Here is a 16,141-nt window from a genome sequence, read left to right as displayed (position 1 = left end):
ACCTTTGAAATTGGTTTTCGAGACGAATACAAATTATAAAATTATCAAAATGTCAATTTACTTTTATTTAAATATGCTCTTTCGATTTTAAATATTTTTTTCAAAGACAGCGCCAGAGGTAGCAGCTCAAGATATTTGGGTGTTGTACTGTACGTCTTGACTCTTGTTTTTATGTAGTGTAAAGATGGCGTCGACGGTGTGTGTTTCTAGATGCCGACTCTTATCAAAATTAGAAATAAATCGTGGTTTGTGTTTATCACCGATATTTAGAGATTTATCAAATAACAAAGTAAGTATCTATTATATTCTGTGCTATAGTGATTTATTTTTACGTACTTTCATATAAGTCAAGTTAATTTTCGGACCTTAGCGTTTTGCACGTGAATCTATATATATAGTATAGATATTTATTTTTAAACTTGCTGTCAAATGTCATCTTTATTGGATTGGGTTTCTGTTTACTTGCTTTTATTATTTTTCGTGAAAACAAAATTGTTTTGGACAAAAATAAATAAATGATCCTGTAAAATGTGTTTATGTGGAACTGATAACGATGACATTTTATCGTACACACTGCAATATTTGATAAATATGACAGTTATGAATATCATTAAAATATTAACGTTCTTTTAACATCCTTGTTATTCATATCCTAAATAAAATTATATTTTATTTAAAATTACAGCGTATATCGGACATTTTAAGTACAAAATTTTGTTTCTCTTTGTATACGGATTTTATATTTTCTTAATTTTCAATTCTATTAAAAAAAATATATATATTGTTATTTTCTGTTATATTATGTACCCATAAGCATAAATTATTATCCTGTGCAGTATCAATGTGCTAAGTACAGTATAAAATTAAGACAAATAACAATAAAAAAAATAATGAATTATTATGCTACTATTAAAAATAAACAAGATCAATCAAAAAATAAAATTTCAACAAACATTTCACAGATTTGTATACTTTGATAAATGTTTCATTATAAAATTAATGTGCATGATTTTTATTATTATTTAACATGCATGTCTCTACTAAAAATCTCATCGTATTTATGTTTAAATAAAGGAAGATTGCGTTACTTACACTATATAACTCACAAATGCCTGAACAAATTTTAATGATTTTTGTTTGGGTTGACTAGTATTAACTTTTATTTTTTTTCATATTGGAGGCTAAGCCTAGGACATATAGTTAGGAATATGTGATCATAATATGTTGTAATTATTAGATATCAATGTATTTAATTGTTCTGTGATATTTGAATACTGTAGCATGCTGATTGAATAAAGTTTTATGGAATTTAATGTTTAGATAAAAAATCTGGAATTGACACATAAATATCTGTCATTACTGGAATTTAAATATGGACTTTGCCCAGTTGTTGTTTGTATTGACGTGAAGATATTTGACACTTATTCAAAAAAAAAATATCCAAGTAATTTGAGGAATATTTTTAAACTCAAAAAATTGTATCCATATAAATTTCTACAATTATTTATGAATATAAAACAACCACCATGTACAAAGAATTAAAAAATATTTAATTTAAACTTATGTGCGGGCAGCTATCCGTTAGTTTGGTTGACAGACAACAGTAAAATGATTAAGATGATTACTTGCTAATTAATATCAATCAACCTTAGAAATAAGAATTGATGTTAAATGCTTTGCTCTCTCTCTTGCACTCAGCTCACTTGACAACATTTTATTAACTGGCTGCAATCATTGGATGTGTGCCTTATAAATATATTATTAAATGTAGTTACAATATATTTTATTATTCGTCAAAATCTCAATTCAGATAAAAACGAATGTTAATCTTTTAAAAACTATGCATGTTGCAATAAATTATAAAGGTAAGCTAAAAATTAATATATTGTATACCTACCTAATTAAAGCCCAGCTAATTGAATTAAAAGTTTACAAGGATAAGTATTTATGTATTTGAAGAATATATAACACAATATTTTGTATATGTGTAGTTTGTGTGGCTCTTGGTATAGATTTTCTAGAAAATACTACTACAATAAAGACCAATTCACTTATGATATGCTAGATAACATGATGTACACGAAATTTTATTTATTCAGTGCTTATGGACAGTTCACGCAATAATGACTTACTCATTGTCATGTTTAAATTATTTGCGCAATTACCTACTCTTCTTAATAATCTTCACTCGTGACACGCGTGATTTTTGAGTTTTTAAAGTTAGTCCAGAATATGCTTTTTTAGGCTTTGCTCAGTTCATGGGAAATTGATATTAAAAATACATACTGATACTTTGATACTTGTATATGGTGCTAAATAGTAATATCAAAGTCAACATAATTTTCCTGTTTATAAGTAGGCAATTGAGTACATACTTTAGTAGTGTAGGTACAGCTGGTCTTCTTCCACAGTGTCAATAATTCTGTATACGTAAATTAGTTCGTGTAGACTAGACGGCTGTTCTATTTTCCTAGTAAATTCTTTTTGATCTTGTTTAATGGAAATACCCAACTTCTAGAGCTTAATTTATACTAGTTGCTATCCGCGCGGCGTCATCACCTATGTTGTAAAAAAATAAAACCAGCCAAGTGCAAGTCCGACTCGCGCAACGAGGGTTCTGTATAACCTGTTTTTTATATGTTTTAACTGTGAATGTATACATTTTAAAATGTTTCCTTTATATCTGCAATACAACGTTGCTTCTAACCACGTGTGTTCACGGGAAGTACCCTGTAGGTTTTGATTCCCGAACTAATGTAAACATTTGCAGCATAAACAGGTGTATGTTTTGATTGCGTTGGCTTGTTTCATTTTTTACAGCTTCAGGGGAAGGAATTCATGAGCGTTCAATATAAATTTCAGCTTGATACCTCCATGAAATCCTCAGAAAAAGGGTCTTGATAGACATACAGACGGACAATTAAGTAACCGTTTTTTTTTCTTTTGAGGTTCAGAACCCTAAGAACTTCCTAAGAAAAGGAAAATAAGACTACTATTTAGAACATTGCTTACTTTATGATGGCGTGGAGTCATCGAGTTCGTGATACACCGTTAAAAACTTTTCTAACTCTTGTAAAAGTAACCTGTTATTGGCAGTTGGCACATGTCCAGTTGTAGTTATTTTAGAAATCATTAGGTTAGAAAATGAATTAAAACATAATTTATTATTTCAATAAATTTAATGTTAAAATTAGAACTCGCTAAAGTTTTTTTTTACCTTAAAACTAACGAATAAAGTCCCCTTTTTGCGTGAAGCACAAATAGTCATAATGGCAGGTCTAGGCTTGTATCTGTAAGTGTATTCATGCAAGCTATGTATTGTGCCCACAATACATTAGATTCGTCACTGATTACGTAAACCTTCCAGTCACCAGGTGACTTCTCGGAAAATATGGTACATATTAAGGAAATGAGAAATTAAAAGATACTCTATGAAAATCATGTAATTCTATGAGGTGTTCTTCAATTCAATGTACACGTAGCATAGTTGGTACAATATCCATATTATATTAATTCGCAGCAGGTCGTCATTTTATACGAATTTGAGACTTGTCTCGACGTATCGCGATGATGTGTTTGTAATAATATAAAGTTGATGTCTCTAATGATCTACTGGGACACGTGGAACATATCTGAGACTGGTTAGAGTAGTAACTTCAACCACAAGTCAATTCCTTTTTCGTTCAGCTGCTGAAATTTTTTATAATACTTATACAATTATAGTATGTGAGCTTTCCGCCAGCGACTTCGCTCGAGTTTTCAAAGAAAAACCCGCATAGTTCCCGTTCTTGGGGTTCCGTATGTTTTAATCCAAGTTATCGTCTGTGTGTGCCAAATTTCATTGCAATCGGTTCAATAGTCTTAGCGTGAAAGAGTAACAAACATCCATACTTACATAGTCACAATCACAAACTTTAACATTTATAATATTAGTAGGATTTTTATCTATCCAATTATAAATAAAAATACCCAAAATAAATATGATAAGCGCTTTCTAATATTTATTTATTAACAGGAATCGTGGTGTTGGAGATGGCGGCCGACACGTCGTGCTTTTTTTACAAGCATTTGCGTGCATGGATCAAAATCAACACCCACAAAGATAGAAGAAAAACTTGATGGTAAGGTTAAATAGAAACAAAGGATGTGATATTTCTATATAATATATTCATTTATTTATTCATTATAGGGGCTAATACCATCACCCTACAGGACATTATGGTATAAAAGGTTAAGGAATACAAATGATGAACGACAATTACATTAATTTTAGTAGGTACATGAAAACTAAACTACACAATAAATTATGCTAATTAATATGTATAAGAAATTACATTTACAAGCAATAATTTATATCAGTATAGTAATCTTTGTAACCAGATCACAATGCAAAAGTTACGGGCTCTTAATTAATATTTAAAATTATTTCAAAGACTTATTGCTATTTAAACTATCGTAGCAGTTTTCTAACACTTCAAATTCTTCGAAGACCATTTCTCCAAATTTCCCCACAGTGTCTACTTTGTTGTATTCTAGATTATTATTAACGTAATAGAATTTTTTTTCAAAACTGTGACTGTCACCTGAAGCAATATCTTGTATTTGATCTTTCTGGCTATCTGTTTCCTGGTCAGTGCTAGATTTATTTTCGTTATTTACGCTGTCTTTGGTTTTTAATTCAGTATTTTTACTGTGTTCCGATTGATATTTTTTATTTTCGTCATTGTTTTTAATTTTAATTGGTGTTTTTATTTGTCCTTTACTATAACTTTCTAATCGGCAAATTTTGTTCTTCACGGAATTTTCTTCATCGTGTACTAAAGGGGGATCATCTTTTGAATTCTGTCTTCTAAACCGTTTTAAGGTTTTGTTATCATCTGTACCGGTAAGTTCTAATCGACTACTGCAACTATTTGATTTGACAAGTTTAAATTTAAATCCTGGAAAATTATCTGTCCTTAATTGTTTTTCTGGGGTGGAGATGTTTTCAGATTCAACAGCGCGTTGTGATTCTTTTTCTGCTAGATTTTGCCTGTGCTTATCTGCTATTAAACAGGCGCATTTTTCTCCCTTACATTTTGTTTGGCATGAATAACAATTTGTGCTGCAGTTTCGCTGCAAACTTTTTATTTCATCCATAATTGCTTTTGTCATTGGACTCACATTTGAACCCATTTTAGAATTTAATACTTTACCACCATAATAGGTAACAGAAGTTCCGCATTCTCGAATTTTTTTCAATATATCTGGGCTGACATATTGGCTTTCACAGCAAAAGTCTTGATTTGCGGAATCGCAAAGATATTCCTCGCTTGAACTATATGCATTATCTTTAATATTTTTATTTGAGTATGGACTAAGAGCATCAGCTTCATAATCATTGTTGGAACTTAAGTCACCACTTGAAACTCCACTGGACAGACTGGCATTGTCCCATTTTTTATGACCAAAGTTTGTATCGATAGTTAATTGTCGTACTATTTTCTTCCTTCCAACACTTTTATTGCTTTTAACTTCCTCTGTCAGGTTCCTGTAAGATGTAGAACGTCTTGTGAGGCCTATATTTTCTTCTACTAATGGTGGATCCTGAGTCATCGGGCTTTTCATTTTCAATGTATCTTCAAATAAATTTCTTACTTTTTTTACAGTATCCGGATTAGGTAATTCTTCTTCTATTATTTCTTTATTTACTCTTATTGGATGATAGAAAAAGTGTCTTCGTATAGCATTTTTCGTCTTCTCTGTTTGTGACAAGCACTCATTCTTTTTTAGTTGACTTGGATGAATTTTATACGGGTCGGTGTTATTAATTTTTTTAGGTGCTGGTTCTACTTTCGTTCTCACTGGTTCAATGATAACAATGTTATTATTTGTCAGAAGTTCCTGAAAGCTGTAATCCTGCAAATATTGTAGTAATCCGTCAAATTGTGCTTCTTTACGGTAATTCGCGATCATACTATTCTTAAACAATTCTGATTTCATAACTTTATAGCGAACATGATCAAAATCGTCACAGCCCTTCTCATATCCTTTAGCTTTTATTAAAGTTGCTTGTGTTTTTTGATTTTGGTTATCGTCACTGCTTAATTCTACTATTTCTATTTCTGGAGTATCTCTGTAGGAGTCTGATTCAGTTTTTTGTTTATTGTTCTCGGTTTTGGGTGTTTGATAGAAGTTTTGAGTATTCACATTATCTTTTACAATTTTTTCAATGGGTGCCTCTTCTATTTCTGAATCGCTTTTTACTTTCTCTGTATCATCTTTCCATAATTGTAATTTAGTTTGACTTATTTTTTTGATGCTGTCGACAATTTTAACGTTCTCTAATGATTTTATTATTTTACCCACGGACACTTCAGGAATGAAACTAGTATTATCTTTGCTTAACGGCTTGGAAATTTCTTTTTCTACTTCATTTTCCTCTCCTTGGTTTAATTGATTCGGAGCGTCACTTTCTTCCTTTTCCTGTTTATTTAAATGTTCAGGAGATTTATCTATCAATTGTGACCAGTAATTTTTCACTGAGTTAATTTTTACTTGGTATTCAATGTCTGTTTTAATAGCATCATCTAATTTATCTTTCACTTGGCAATTTTCCATTTTAAGTACTCTTGATAAGTCGTTACTGTCTTGGTTGTCTTCCCCTTTATTGTTATTAGTTTCCAGTTTTTCACATGGTTTACTTTTCTCTAGAGTGTTATTATATTTCTTACTTTTGGAATCAACTACTTGTAGTATCTGCGGCCGAGTCATTTTATTATTCGTGGTATCAAATTGTCGGGTAAGTGAATAGTTTTTATGGTCTTTTATAATTAATTTTGATGGTGGTTTGTTAATCACCTGCTGTGTATTTAAGTCTATATGATCACAAGTATTAGTATGCAATTTCTGTAGATTTGTCTTGACTACTTTGTTTAATTTTATCGTGAAAAATGACTCCTTAGTCTCCGTAGAATTTATTTCTTTGGTCTGTGTTTCGCAAGGTTTTATTGTATCTGGTATTTCTTCATTTGATAGTGATATTACTTTATCGTTATTATTTTTCGAACAAGTGGTGAATTCTTCTTCTAAGTGTTTAGGAGGTCTGGGTTTATCTGTACTTTGATTCAAGGGCGGATCTATAACAATTGTTTGATGACCACTTAAAGGGACAATATCAATCTTTGAATGTTGAGAAGTTTTAAATGATTTTACTCGAGATAGTAGACAGTGATTTTTTATTTCTTCTGCAAATGATGGATTGGAAAACACTCTGCTTGTATCTTTATTTCTTAGGCCTCTTATTACAGTATCAGGACTTGGAATTGGAACAGAATCAACTGGATCACGTTGTCTTAGGGAATAGTGCTTCTTGATATTTGTCTTTGTTTTTCCCGTTACACTTTTAGGTATATTGTCATTCGAAAAAGATTTTAGTATTTTATGGTCTTGTCTATTTATAGAGTCTGAATTTACTGCCAAGCTTTCCGATTTGGTGACTAATTTGGTGTTACGGATTGTGCCTTCTATTTCATTTATTTCTCTTTCGTTTTGATGGTTATCTAAAAGAAATTCTTTAGCGTGATCGTCAGCATTGGAACTTTCAATAGTTATAATTGACTTTAAATCGTCTTCTAATTTCGTACAGTTTTGTAAACTTTGAGGTTCGGAATATTCAGGTAAGTAAATAGATGTATTATGTGATAATTTGTGGTCAGAGGTAATATTTACAAGGGATTTATTAAGTTGTCCGTAATTTTCGTTACTTTTATTGCACAATATTTCTCTAAAATGTGTTTGTGCCACTTCATACGTATTTTCACAAGGATTGTCCTCTGGATCTTCTTCTCTTAATTGTGCATCAATCCTTTCAGATTTCCTCAGACACTTGCTTATATTTATATCGGGCAAGGAGTAATACTGATTTTCTATTAGTGTAGTAACGAAAGGTTCTGTAGTTATATTTTTTGATGCACAAGTATTTCTTTTATCATATGTTTCTGTATCAATATAAGTCCGACTTACATACGTATCAGCGTGTCCGTTATTTATATTTTCTTGGTAAGAATTTTGCTTTCTGGCAAAGGATTCTCTACGTAAATCAGCAAATGTTTTTTTCTTTTGTACTGATGTGTAAATAGGTTCTCTGTCTGGTTGATTTTCTGAATTCAATACAGGTGATTTTGTAGATACTTGGTTTGACTCACGATTCTGTGAGTCACAATATTCATCAATTTTTTCTGCTAATGAATGTGCCAAGTATTCTAACTTGTGCGATTTTTCCGTCGATGAAGCAATAGAAATAGAAATATACGAAGTGATGCTATCTGGTGGACTTGATATTGTTCCGTCGTTTTCAGATATAATAGATTGATTGTCACCGTTGTCCTTTATTTCATTGCAATTTCCATAAAGGTCCGTTTGATTATTTTTCACGTCAATCTCTTTACTTTGAATCGATATTTTGTCATATGTTACGTGATCATCCACGTGACAACTATCTATTTCATTATAATTATTTCTTTGACTTTGCGCACTTGGTCCTCTTTCTTTACACGCTGAGTTTGGGGTTTTTGATTTTAGTCCACATTCATTTTCACTATCATGTTCATCAGTAGCAATATATAAGTCTTTACAACTCGGTGAAGCTAGAGATCGGCCTGTAGATGGAGAGCCTTCCTTACAATTTTTTAAATGAGCCTCAAAGTTATAATGCTTACGTACGTAATTTGAATCCAAACTATCTATTTCACTTGGGTTACGTGAATGTCCGATACTATCTTCCGATAAGTTTATTTGTTTTGTTTCTTCGGTCAGATTAGCCCAACTTCCATTAGCTGATTTAGAATGTTGACTCTCGTTACATACAGACCCTTCTTTTGCTGAATTATTGTCGCTAGTAACAGGCGCTGGGTTAGATTCCTCCTGTCCTTGTCTATTAATATCAGCAAAACACGAAACTGTGCTGTCGATATATATTCCTTCTAAGACTTCTTCCTTAGTTTGGTATTTGGTACGACCCGTTAACCTGTAATGAAATAGACATATAAAATTAATCAACAATTTACAATTTTATTTTTGTAGTGTACATATTGGATATTGAATATTTGTGTAAATATTTTTAGTGAAATGTTAGTGCCATAAGTCTCGCCAGATTAATAAATCTGTAACACTGTAGTAGTGCTTAAAGGCATAGAGCACTACTACAGTGAATCTGTTTATTATGATTCAATAAAAATTCATATTTCATGGGTATATCATATATGAATCAGTTCTACCCATAGAAATCTAAATAACAAGGCACTGTTATTTAGATTTCTATCTCATCGTGTTAAGTATCTGGTTCACTAATTAGTTAAACCTAGTCATCTATCTTAAATGCATCATCAATCTAATATAATTATTATCATTGAATTTTTAATTTAATCATGATAACATTATAAAGGATAACAGAAAATAATGACTCACCTGTCTTTAAAACAAGGTTTATCAAATAAACGAGCTCGTGGAATTAGCTGAGATCTCTTATTTTTTCCGTGGTTTTGTATTTGAAGGTCCGTAAATGTTTCCTCTCTTATGACTGCTAAGCTTCTACTGCGGCGTAAATTGGAGCCTTCAATGTCTCTGTGCTTGCACAACCTGCCGTAGCTTCCACTAAACTCAGTTTCGGAGTTTGAAAAGCGTTTTTGCAAGAACTCTTCTGCCGCGCGTGACCTGGTCAAGTGCTGATAAAACTCGTCCTGGGGCAGTTGAACGGGTAATTTGTAATAGTCTGCTAATTTGCTCTGATACTTCTCCTGTTTTTTATTCTTAGTATCGTTTGGTTCTTTAGTTTTTGATAACTTCCTTTTCTTTGGGCGTTCGTCTTGATTCTTTCTCGAATCAAGCGAATTGCGTGGACTGTCAAATTCTAGCGTTTCCGCGGGATTTTCAAAGTATTGTATATCAACGACGGGATTTGCGCCGGATCTATGTTCGTCCTGACTCGATTTCCTTTCAACAAATTCTCGAAGGCGGCTTCTTGTAGAGCTTGTATTAGAAGTGACGCTGTCTGGACGTTTCGCAGGATATTCTAAGTTGGATGAAGACCTCCTGAAGAGACTTGTTTTAATCGATCCAAAGTCACTATCGTCTTGACAAGAAGCCGCTGAGAAATTTTGAGTCCGTATTCGGTCAACGTGATTCTGGCTAGAATACGACGCGACCGAGTCCACCGAATGTCTGAAATAGAAAACAAACCAGATTAGATTAAGTCCAAAAGCTGGATCTGAGATAAATTTGTTTGTACAAGATTATACTGCAAACGGTTTACGTCATGGTATGTTTCAATAGCACCATATAAGAGATCAAATATTGATGATTAAGCCTCGTTTAACTGGGCGAAGCTATGGATTTATCATAAAAAATATATTTATAATATATGAATACAATAAAAAAACATGTTAAATTAAAAGATAACGGGTTCTTTAGTAGTTGTTTGTTGCAGACGTCAATGACTTTCTATCGTCATTTCACTGTGGACACATTGGCACAGCGCCAAAGCTTCTTGAGGGCTGATGTAAATTGTAAATTCTGTTTAATGAAACGTTTAATTTATTTAGACAAATGGGTTTAATGGGATCTATAGGAATTTTAAGCTATAAAAACGTTATTTTATGAAATGAACTGATTGCATAGTATTTATTAGTATTTCCGATTAGATATTATCTATTCAATACGTTATCAATGTTAACACTACGTTATTCGAACATTACAGTAAATAAATAAAAAATAAGTACCAAATTAAATCGCTTTTAATATTTTTTCTCCAAAAATCTTAGTAGATTATAAATATATGTATACAAAATTTAGCATTCAAAATAAGTACGATTGTAGTTTAGTGTTAACAATTCTTGATAAAATTATATACATAAATGATCAAGTAATCATTTTATATCTATTTATATAGTATAGGTGTCTACTGTAAACCATATTTCATATTATGATTAGTAATTGATCACTTTGCGTTCAAAGTGCTGTTGAAAGAATGCCAACCAATTCGATTCGATAATGAATCACTACTTATATATTTCACTATACGTTGATGTAATACAATTATAATTTCATCGGAAGATCGATCGATTGTTCTAATAATTACCTACATATTATTACTGGTATGGTGTGTTTGTTAGTGAATGAACTCCTAAACGGCTGGACTGATTTTAATGAAATATTTTGTGTGGTCTTACTTCAGATGAATACGAGAATGGATTAGACTTTAGAGTAACATTTAAGTTTATTTATTTTTTAACACGGGCGAAGCCGATATTACTACTAAAACATATAACCAAAACTAAACTACAATATTTAGGCGATCCTCACACTGCCCCGCATCATGCTGCATGTTGCGTGACCGCGTGTTTAACGTTACTTGTAAGTATCTCCGTTTGTATAGAAAACACGCACAGTCCAACACACTGAAAATGCAACCACGCGCGTTCATGCGGGTCACGCGCATACACGCGGAGAAACATGCATCCCCGCGCGTACCTGCGGGGCGAGACGCAAGGTATGGCACACCGAATCCCGCAGTGCCGCGCGTGATTTTGAATGGGATTTTGAATTATCGATCGATTTATTAACAAATGACCCATTTAAAGATCTTGTTTGTAAATAAGGATGTACCCATGTATCTTCTATAGGCACGATTTCTTTTAATTTGACCGTACAAAAACCAAACAGTTAGTTTAATGGCAGCGTCCTGAATGAGTTCCACACTATTAACAATTTTTATCAAAACTATCGTGATGCTCACACCACAGAGAACGGCGAATAAAATATGATTAATGAGAGCCGCCGCGCCGTGCGTGAATCTACAAATGCACCTACGCGCGTGAGTGCGCAAAAAACCCGCACGATGATGCAGATCTGCACTCCCGCAGGAACGCGCGTAGGTGCTTCGACATGCAACATGCAGCGTGATGCGGGGCAGTGTGAGGATCGCCTTATTCTAGTATTAAGTAAGGGGTGTTACGATAAATCATTCCTTATAAAAGTTATAGGTTAAATGTAGCGTAAATAGAGAAATATGTCCGAAAACTTGCCAAAGTTACAAGGGTTGTGTCGGTAAGAAAGTCCATTGTAAATATTCATTGCAGGAAACTGCCAACCCTCGTGAAGGGATGCTCCTTGGTAACACAAATTTTCTCAAGTGTCAGATTATGTACCGGTGTTAGAACGAAACAATTTGAAATGTAATGTAATATTATCATAATAGGTTTTTATGGTTATGTTGATTGTTTTCTATTGAGATAAAATGTTATGCTTTCAACAAATATTCATAATCTTGGTAGAAAAAGTTACCTAAATTATTTTCGTGACGTAAATTTGTACGGGACACATTTGACTCATAAAAATGAATTGAAACTTGAACAATAAATTGTCGAACAATCAGAAGCCATGTCGGAAGACGTAGGTATATAACATTCACTCCATTGAACATTACCATTATATTCCAGAACTTTCTATTTAGAAGCTTTTTGTAACACCGTTTATATAGAAATGATGACAAAAGATACAAAAAGTCGTTTAATGTTAAAATGGAATCAATGTAAAGTAAAAAGTTTAAGAATATATGATTCATATTTAAAGGTAACTAGGGGGTTACCATAGTGTATTAGAAGAGTACTAATTCCATAGTGGAAAAATGACAGCAGTATATGGATCGTCTAGCGTCCTCATTTCTCTACACTGCTTTATAGCATTATTGCACTCCCCCAGAACATAAAAATTATGCCAGTATGTTATCGTATTTTTACTATAAACAATAACACAATAATGAACGCATCCTATGCACATTTTGATATTATATTCCCCTTATCCTGTAGCTGTGCGCTCAATACAATCATCACCTAATCGTTGAATGTTTAAAGTCCTCAATATCTCTGGCTCACATAATATTCCAGACTAAAGCTATAAGGACCGTAGTTAATCCCGTCCGATTAGGGCCCTTCTGGCCTCCTCCACTCAAGCGACAGCTCAAGCCGAGGTTCGTGGTCCCCGTCAAGGGGGGACGCCCTTGTGCATGTCGCTACCAGGGTGAACCTTCAGTTCACCCCCGCGTCCGCGTTAAAATGTAGAAGCCCTTCTGGCTAACATTGAGAGACACCACACAAAATAAAAAAAAAACCGTAGTTAATCGGGCGTGTTTACGAAAATACTTTCTTATTTTCGTATCGTTGTATCACACGTCGCGATCTACGTCAGCCAAGGTGAAGTAAGGTTATTTCAGTTTTCATTTAAGTCGATTCATCTCCATGACAATGACCGCGTCGAATCATTATAATGAAGTTTTGATGAAGTTTTATAGCATTAATATTAAATTATAAATATTTTTCGATGGAGTGTTGAGTGTTATATTGCTCACTTTTATACGTTAGAATTTTTTGCGAAATGTACTTGACGCCTCATGTTTATGCAAAAGTCTAGTAATATATAGGCGTTGTGTAAACTTATTCAGTAATTTTATATTTTAGCTGTCATTTTTCGGTTTCGTTTCATTACTTCTTTGGCAACATTTTATTTATTTACATAACTTAAGTGTTTGCTACACTTTGTCACAATACACGTATGTGTAAATAATAAAATATAGTGGAACTATTTTGCTCAATATTATTAACCAATCTTTAGCAACAATAGTAAAGCTGCATTATTGGAACATTTAATTCTTATGATGTAAATTATTTTCTATACGTTTAATAAATGAAAGAAAGAAAATGTTTAATTAAATAAGAATTTTCTAGATGAACTCACGGGAAAACATTAATTTAGATGTGGAAATAGCGTACAACTGTTGAGATAGAGTTGATTTTATTTTAAGATTATAAAAGTCATCTGTGTAACCTCTGCTTGTTATTTATTCACCACGGTTGTTTTTACTATTACGATTTATGTTCGATCTTTTATTCAGTTTTTACAACGAACGTAGTTTTTCCCTAAACATTTTGTTGGACGATTGGAACTTGGAAAGGTCGTTATGCCAATCCATTTGACACGTTCGAACTGATATTTATTCGATTAACCGTTGGAAAATATCAAAACAAGATTCGTTGTAATTGGATTTTTATTAAATTTTATGATTATTGTTTTTTCGTTCATACTTTCAGTATTGTATTTTAAATTGCTTTAATATGCTTAAAGTTGAATGAAAATAGGTAAATTATCGGGTCATTAGGTCAAACCATACATTTAGAAGTAACTTTAATATATTTTTCTTAAATGGGTACCATTTTGCTCAAGCTTTTCGGCAACCGCAAGTAATGAGCCGAGTGAACTAGAAAACTACATGTCCTTATTTCGCCTTCATGGCCACAGTTCTAGATTATTTTTCATATTAACTTCTTATATAACATAGCGATAATAGAAAATCATTTATTTGGGCTTTATGTGTGTAATTTTTTATTTGTAATGAACGAAATGATATTAAAGAGTGTGGCAGTTTCAGAACGATATTTATTTGTAAACTGATCCAAAAGTTTACTAAGTGAACAGTTTGTTTCAAAGAAAGTTTAAAATGCATAGAGATCGCATTGCTCAACAGAAACTATCTAATATATATATATTAATTCTCATAAATAAAATGTATGCGAACTGCATTTGACATCAAAGCTCAATAAAAACAGTTAGATATATTATACCACAACAACAATAATAATTAAAAAAATGTAATTCACACTTATCGTCGTGTGAACGCGATGCTATCAATTGTAATGTTTTGTTGGGTCGCATTTCTTCCGGCCGTGACACCCCAGTTATCAATAGGCGGATCCACACAGCGAGCATCCTCGCGAAGCAATTGTTTCGCAAAATCAATCTGTGTGGCCCTGTGTTGGCCGAGGAAAGTGAGTTTGAGGCATGTCCACTTAAACCGAGCTGTAGGGTTAGAATGTCACTTAAGACGACGGCCTTTTAATCAAAAGGCCAACTGAAGTGCAAGTCAAGCTTTAAATATTCGAATTTAAAGCGAAACGATTGTTCGTGCTTTTTGTTTTATTGACATTCTAACCTTCCTTTTTGAGGACAGCAACAGAAACACTACCTAGAAGAGTGGATGCTTATGGGCAGAGTGAATCGCTTAACACCAGGCGACGCGTCTGTTCGTTTGCTCTTCTATAGCATAAAAAACCCTTCTGCTTCGCATAGCAGTTGTTTCGCGAGGCTGCTCGCTCTGTGTATTCCCATTTCCCGCCTATTGTGTTAGCAACGTATTGTACACGATCAATTAAATTTGATCAACGATCGAATACGGTAGCTGTAGTGATAAAATAACGATCAATTAACTTGATTGGATCGAAAAACTAGACGTTGATTGGTGATAATTGAACAAACAAAAACAATGTTTTTCATTAAATATTTAGATAATGCAATTATGTTTTATATCGTAGATATATTTTATCGTTGACTATCTTACTTGTAGGTTCAATTAAGTATTGTATATATGATTAATTGATTATACTAAATAGTGAGGGTTATATAAAACAATAGTCTTGATAGATAACACGGTGACGATTCGTAAACGCCGTTAATAGTTCGAAGTTGAAAACTTTCTCAATCCATTCCTATCGGAGTTCTCATCGCCCGATTATTAACTTAATCTAAGAGAGACAATCCCACCTTGCTCTGGATTAGTTTGCACTATTTAAACGAGCTACCATCACTACCGTACGGGGAAATGGTGATGACTCAATATAGATAAATGGAAAGCAAAGAGTACATTAGAAATAGATTGTCGCTAAAGCGGGTGTTAATGTACTATTGAATATATTGGCACTCTTTAGTAATTCAACACTTGGAGCATGACCTAATTCGCGCATGGCTCGATTCTCACTGAAAATAACTAAAAACTTAGGCTACATTGTTTTGTTCAAGCGCTTTCAGTTATTTAATTGAAAAGATACAAGCCAGAAGTTCCTAGCCCAACGGTTTTAAATATTTAATTTTAAAGCTCTCTTCTCTTCTCGTATTCATGTTCATTAAAATAAATTGAGTCATTTCCAGCATCTTATAGCCTTCGAGGGACCCATGTCAGCAAAGCAAGTTAGTTGAAGCAATTTTTTATCATAATAATTTAAATGTTCCGGAACTAAGCCTCTGGAAACCGCAGTACGGTATTACAATGGGATTT

General features: G+C 32.9%; 2 protein-coding genes across 3 annotated transcripts in view; one reads left to right on the top strand and one right to left on the bottom strand.

The window, feature by feature from the left end:
• Nucleotides 1-184: 184 nt before the first annotated feature.
• Nucleotides 185-16,141, top strand: part of MCU (mitochondrial calcium uniporter) — a 132,176-nt gene continuing 116,219 nt past the window's right edge. For both annotated transcript variants that reach the window (XM_090107397.1, XM_090107398.1), the window contains exons 1-2: nt 185-289; nt 4,016-4,121. In XM_090107397.1, the coding sequence (XP_089963523.1) occupies nt 185-289; nt 4,016-4,121 (211 nt within the window). The remainder of the gene's footprint in view (nt 290-4,015; nt 4,122-16,141) is intronic.
• The window catches only part of jv (javelin), an 86,619-nt gene continuing 74,625 nt past the window's right edge, over nt 4,148-16,141 (bottom strand). The window contains exons 2-3 of the mRNA XM_090107395.1: nt 9,448-10,200; nt 4,148-9,007 (exon numbers count right to left, since the gene is read on the bottom strand). Coding sequence (XP_089963521.1) covers nt 4,423-9,007; nt 9,448-10,200 — 5,338 coding nt within the window. The 3' untranslated portion in view covers nt 4,148-4,422. The remainder of the gene's footprint in view (nt 9,008-9,447; nt 10,201-16,141) is intronic.

Source organism: Colias eurytheme, chromosome 11, assembly GCF_061535395.1.
Source record: "Colias eurytheme isolate Ceu_HAF_F1 chromosome 11, ilColEury1 Martin Lab GWU primary, whole genome shotgun sequence".
Lineage (NCBI taxonomy): Eukaryota > Metazoa > Arthropoda > Insecta > Lepidoptera > Pieridae > Colias > Colias eurytheme.
This window is presented reverse-complemented; position numbering and strand designations above follow the sequence as displayed.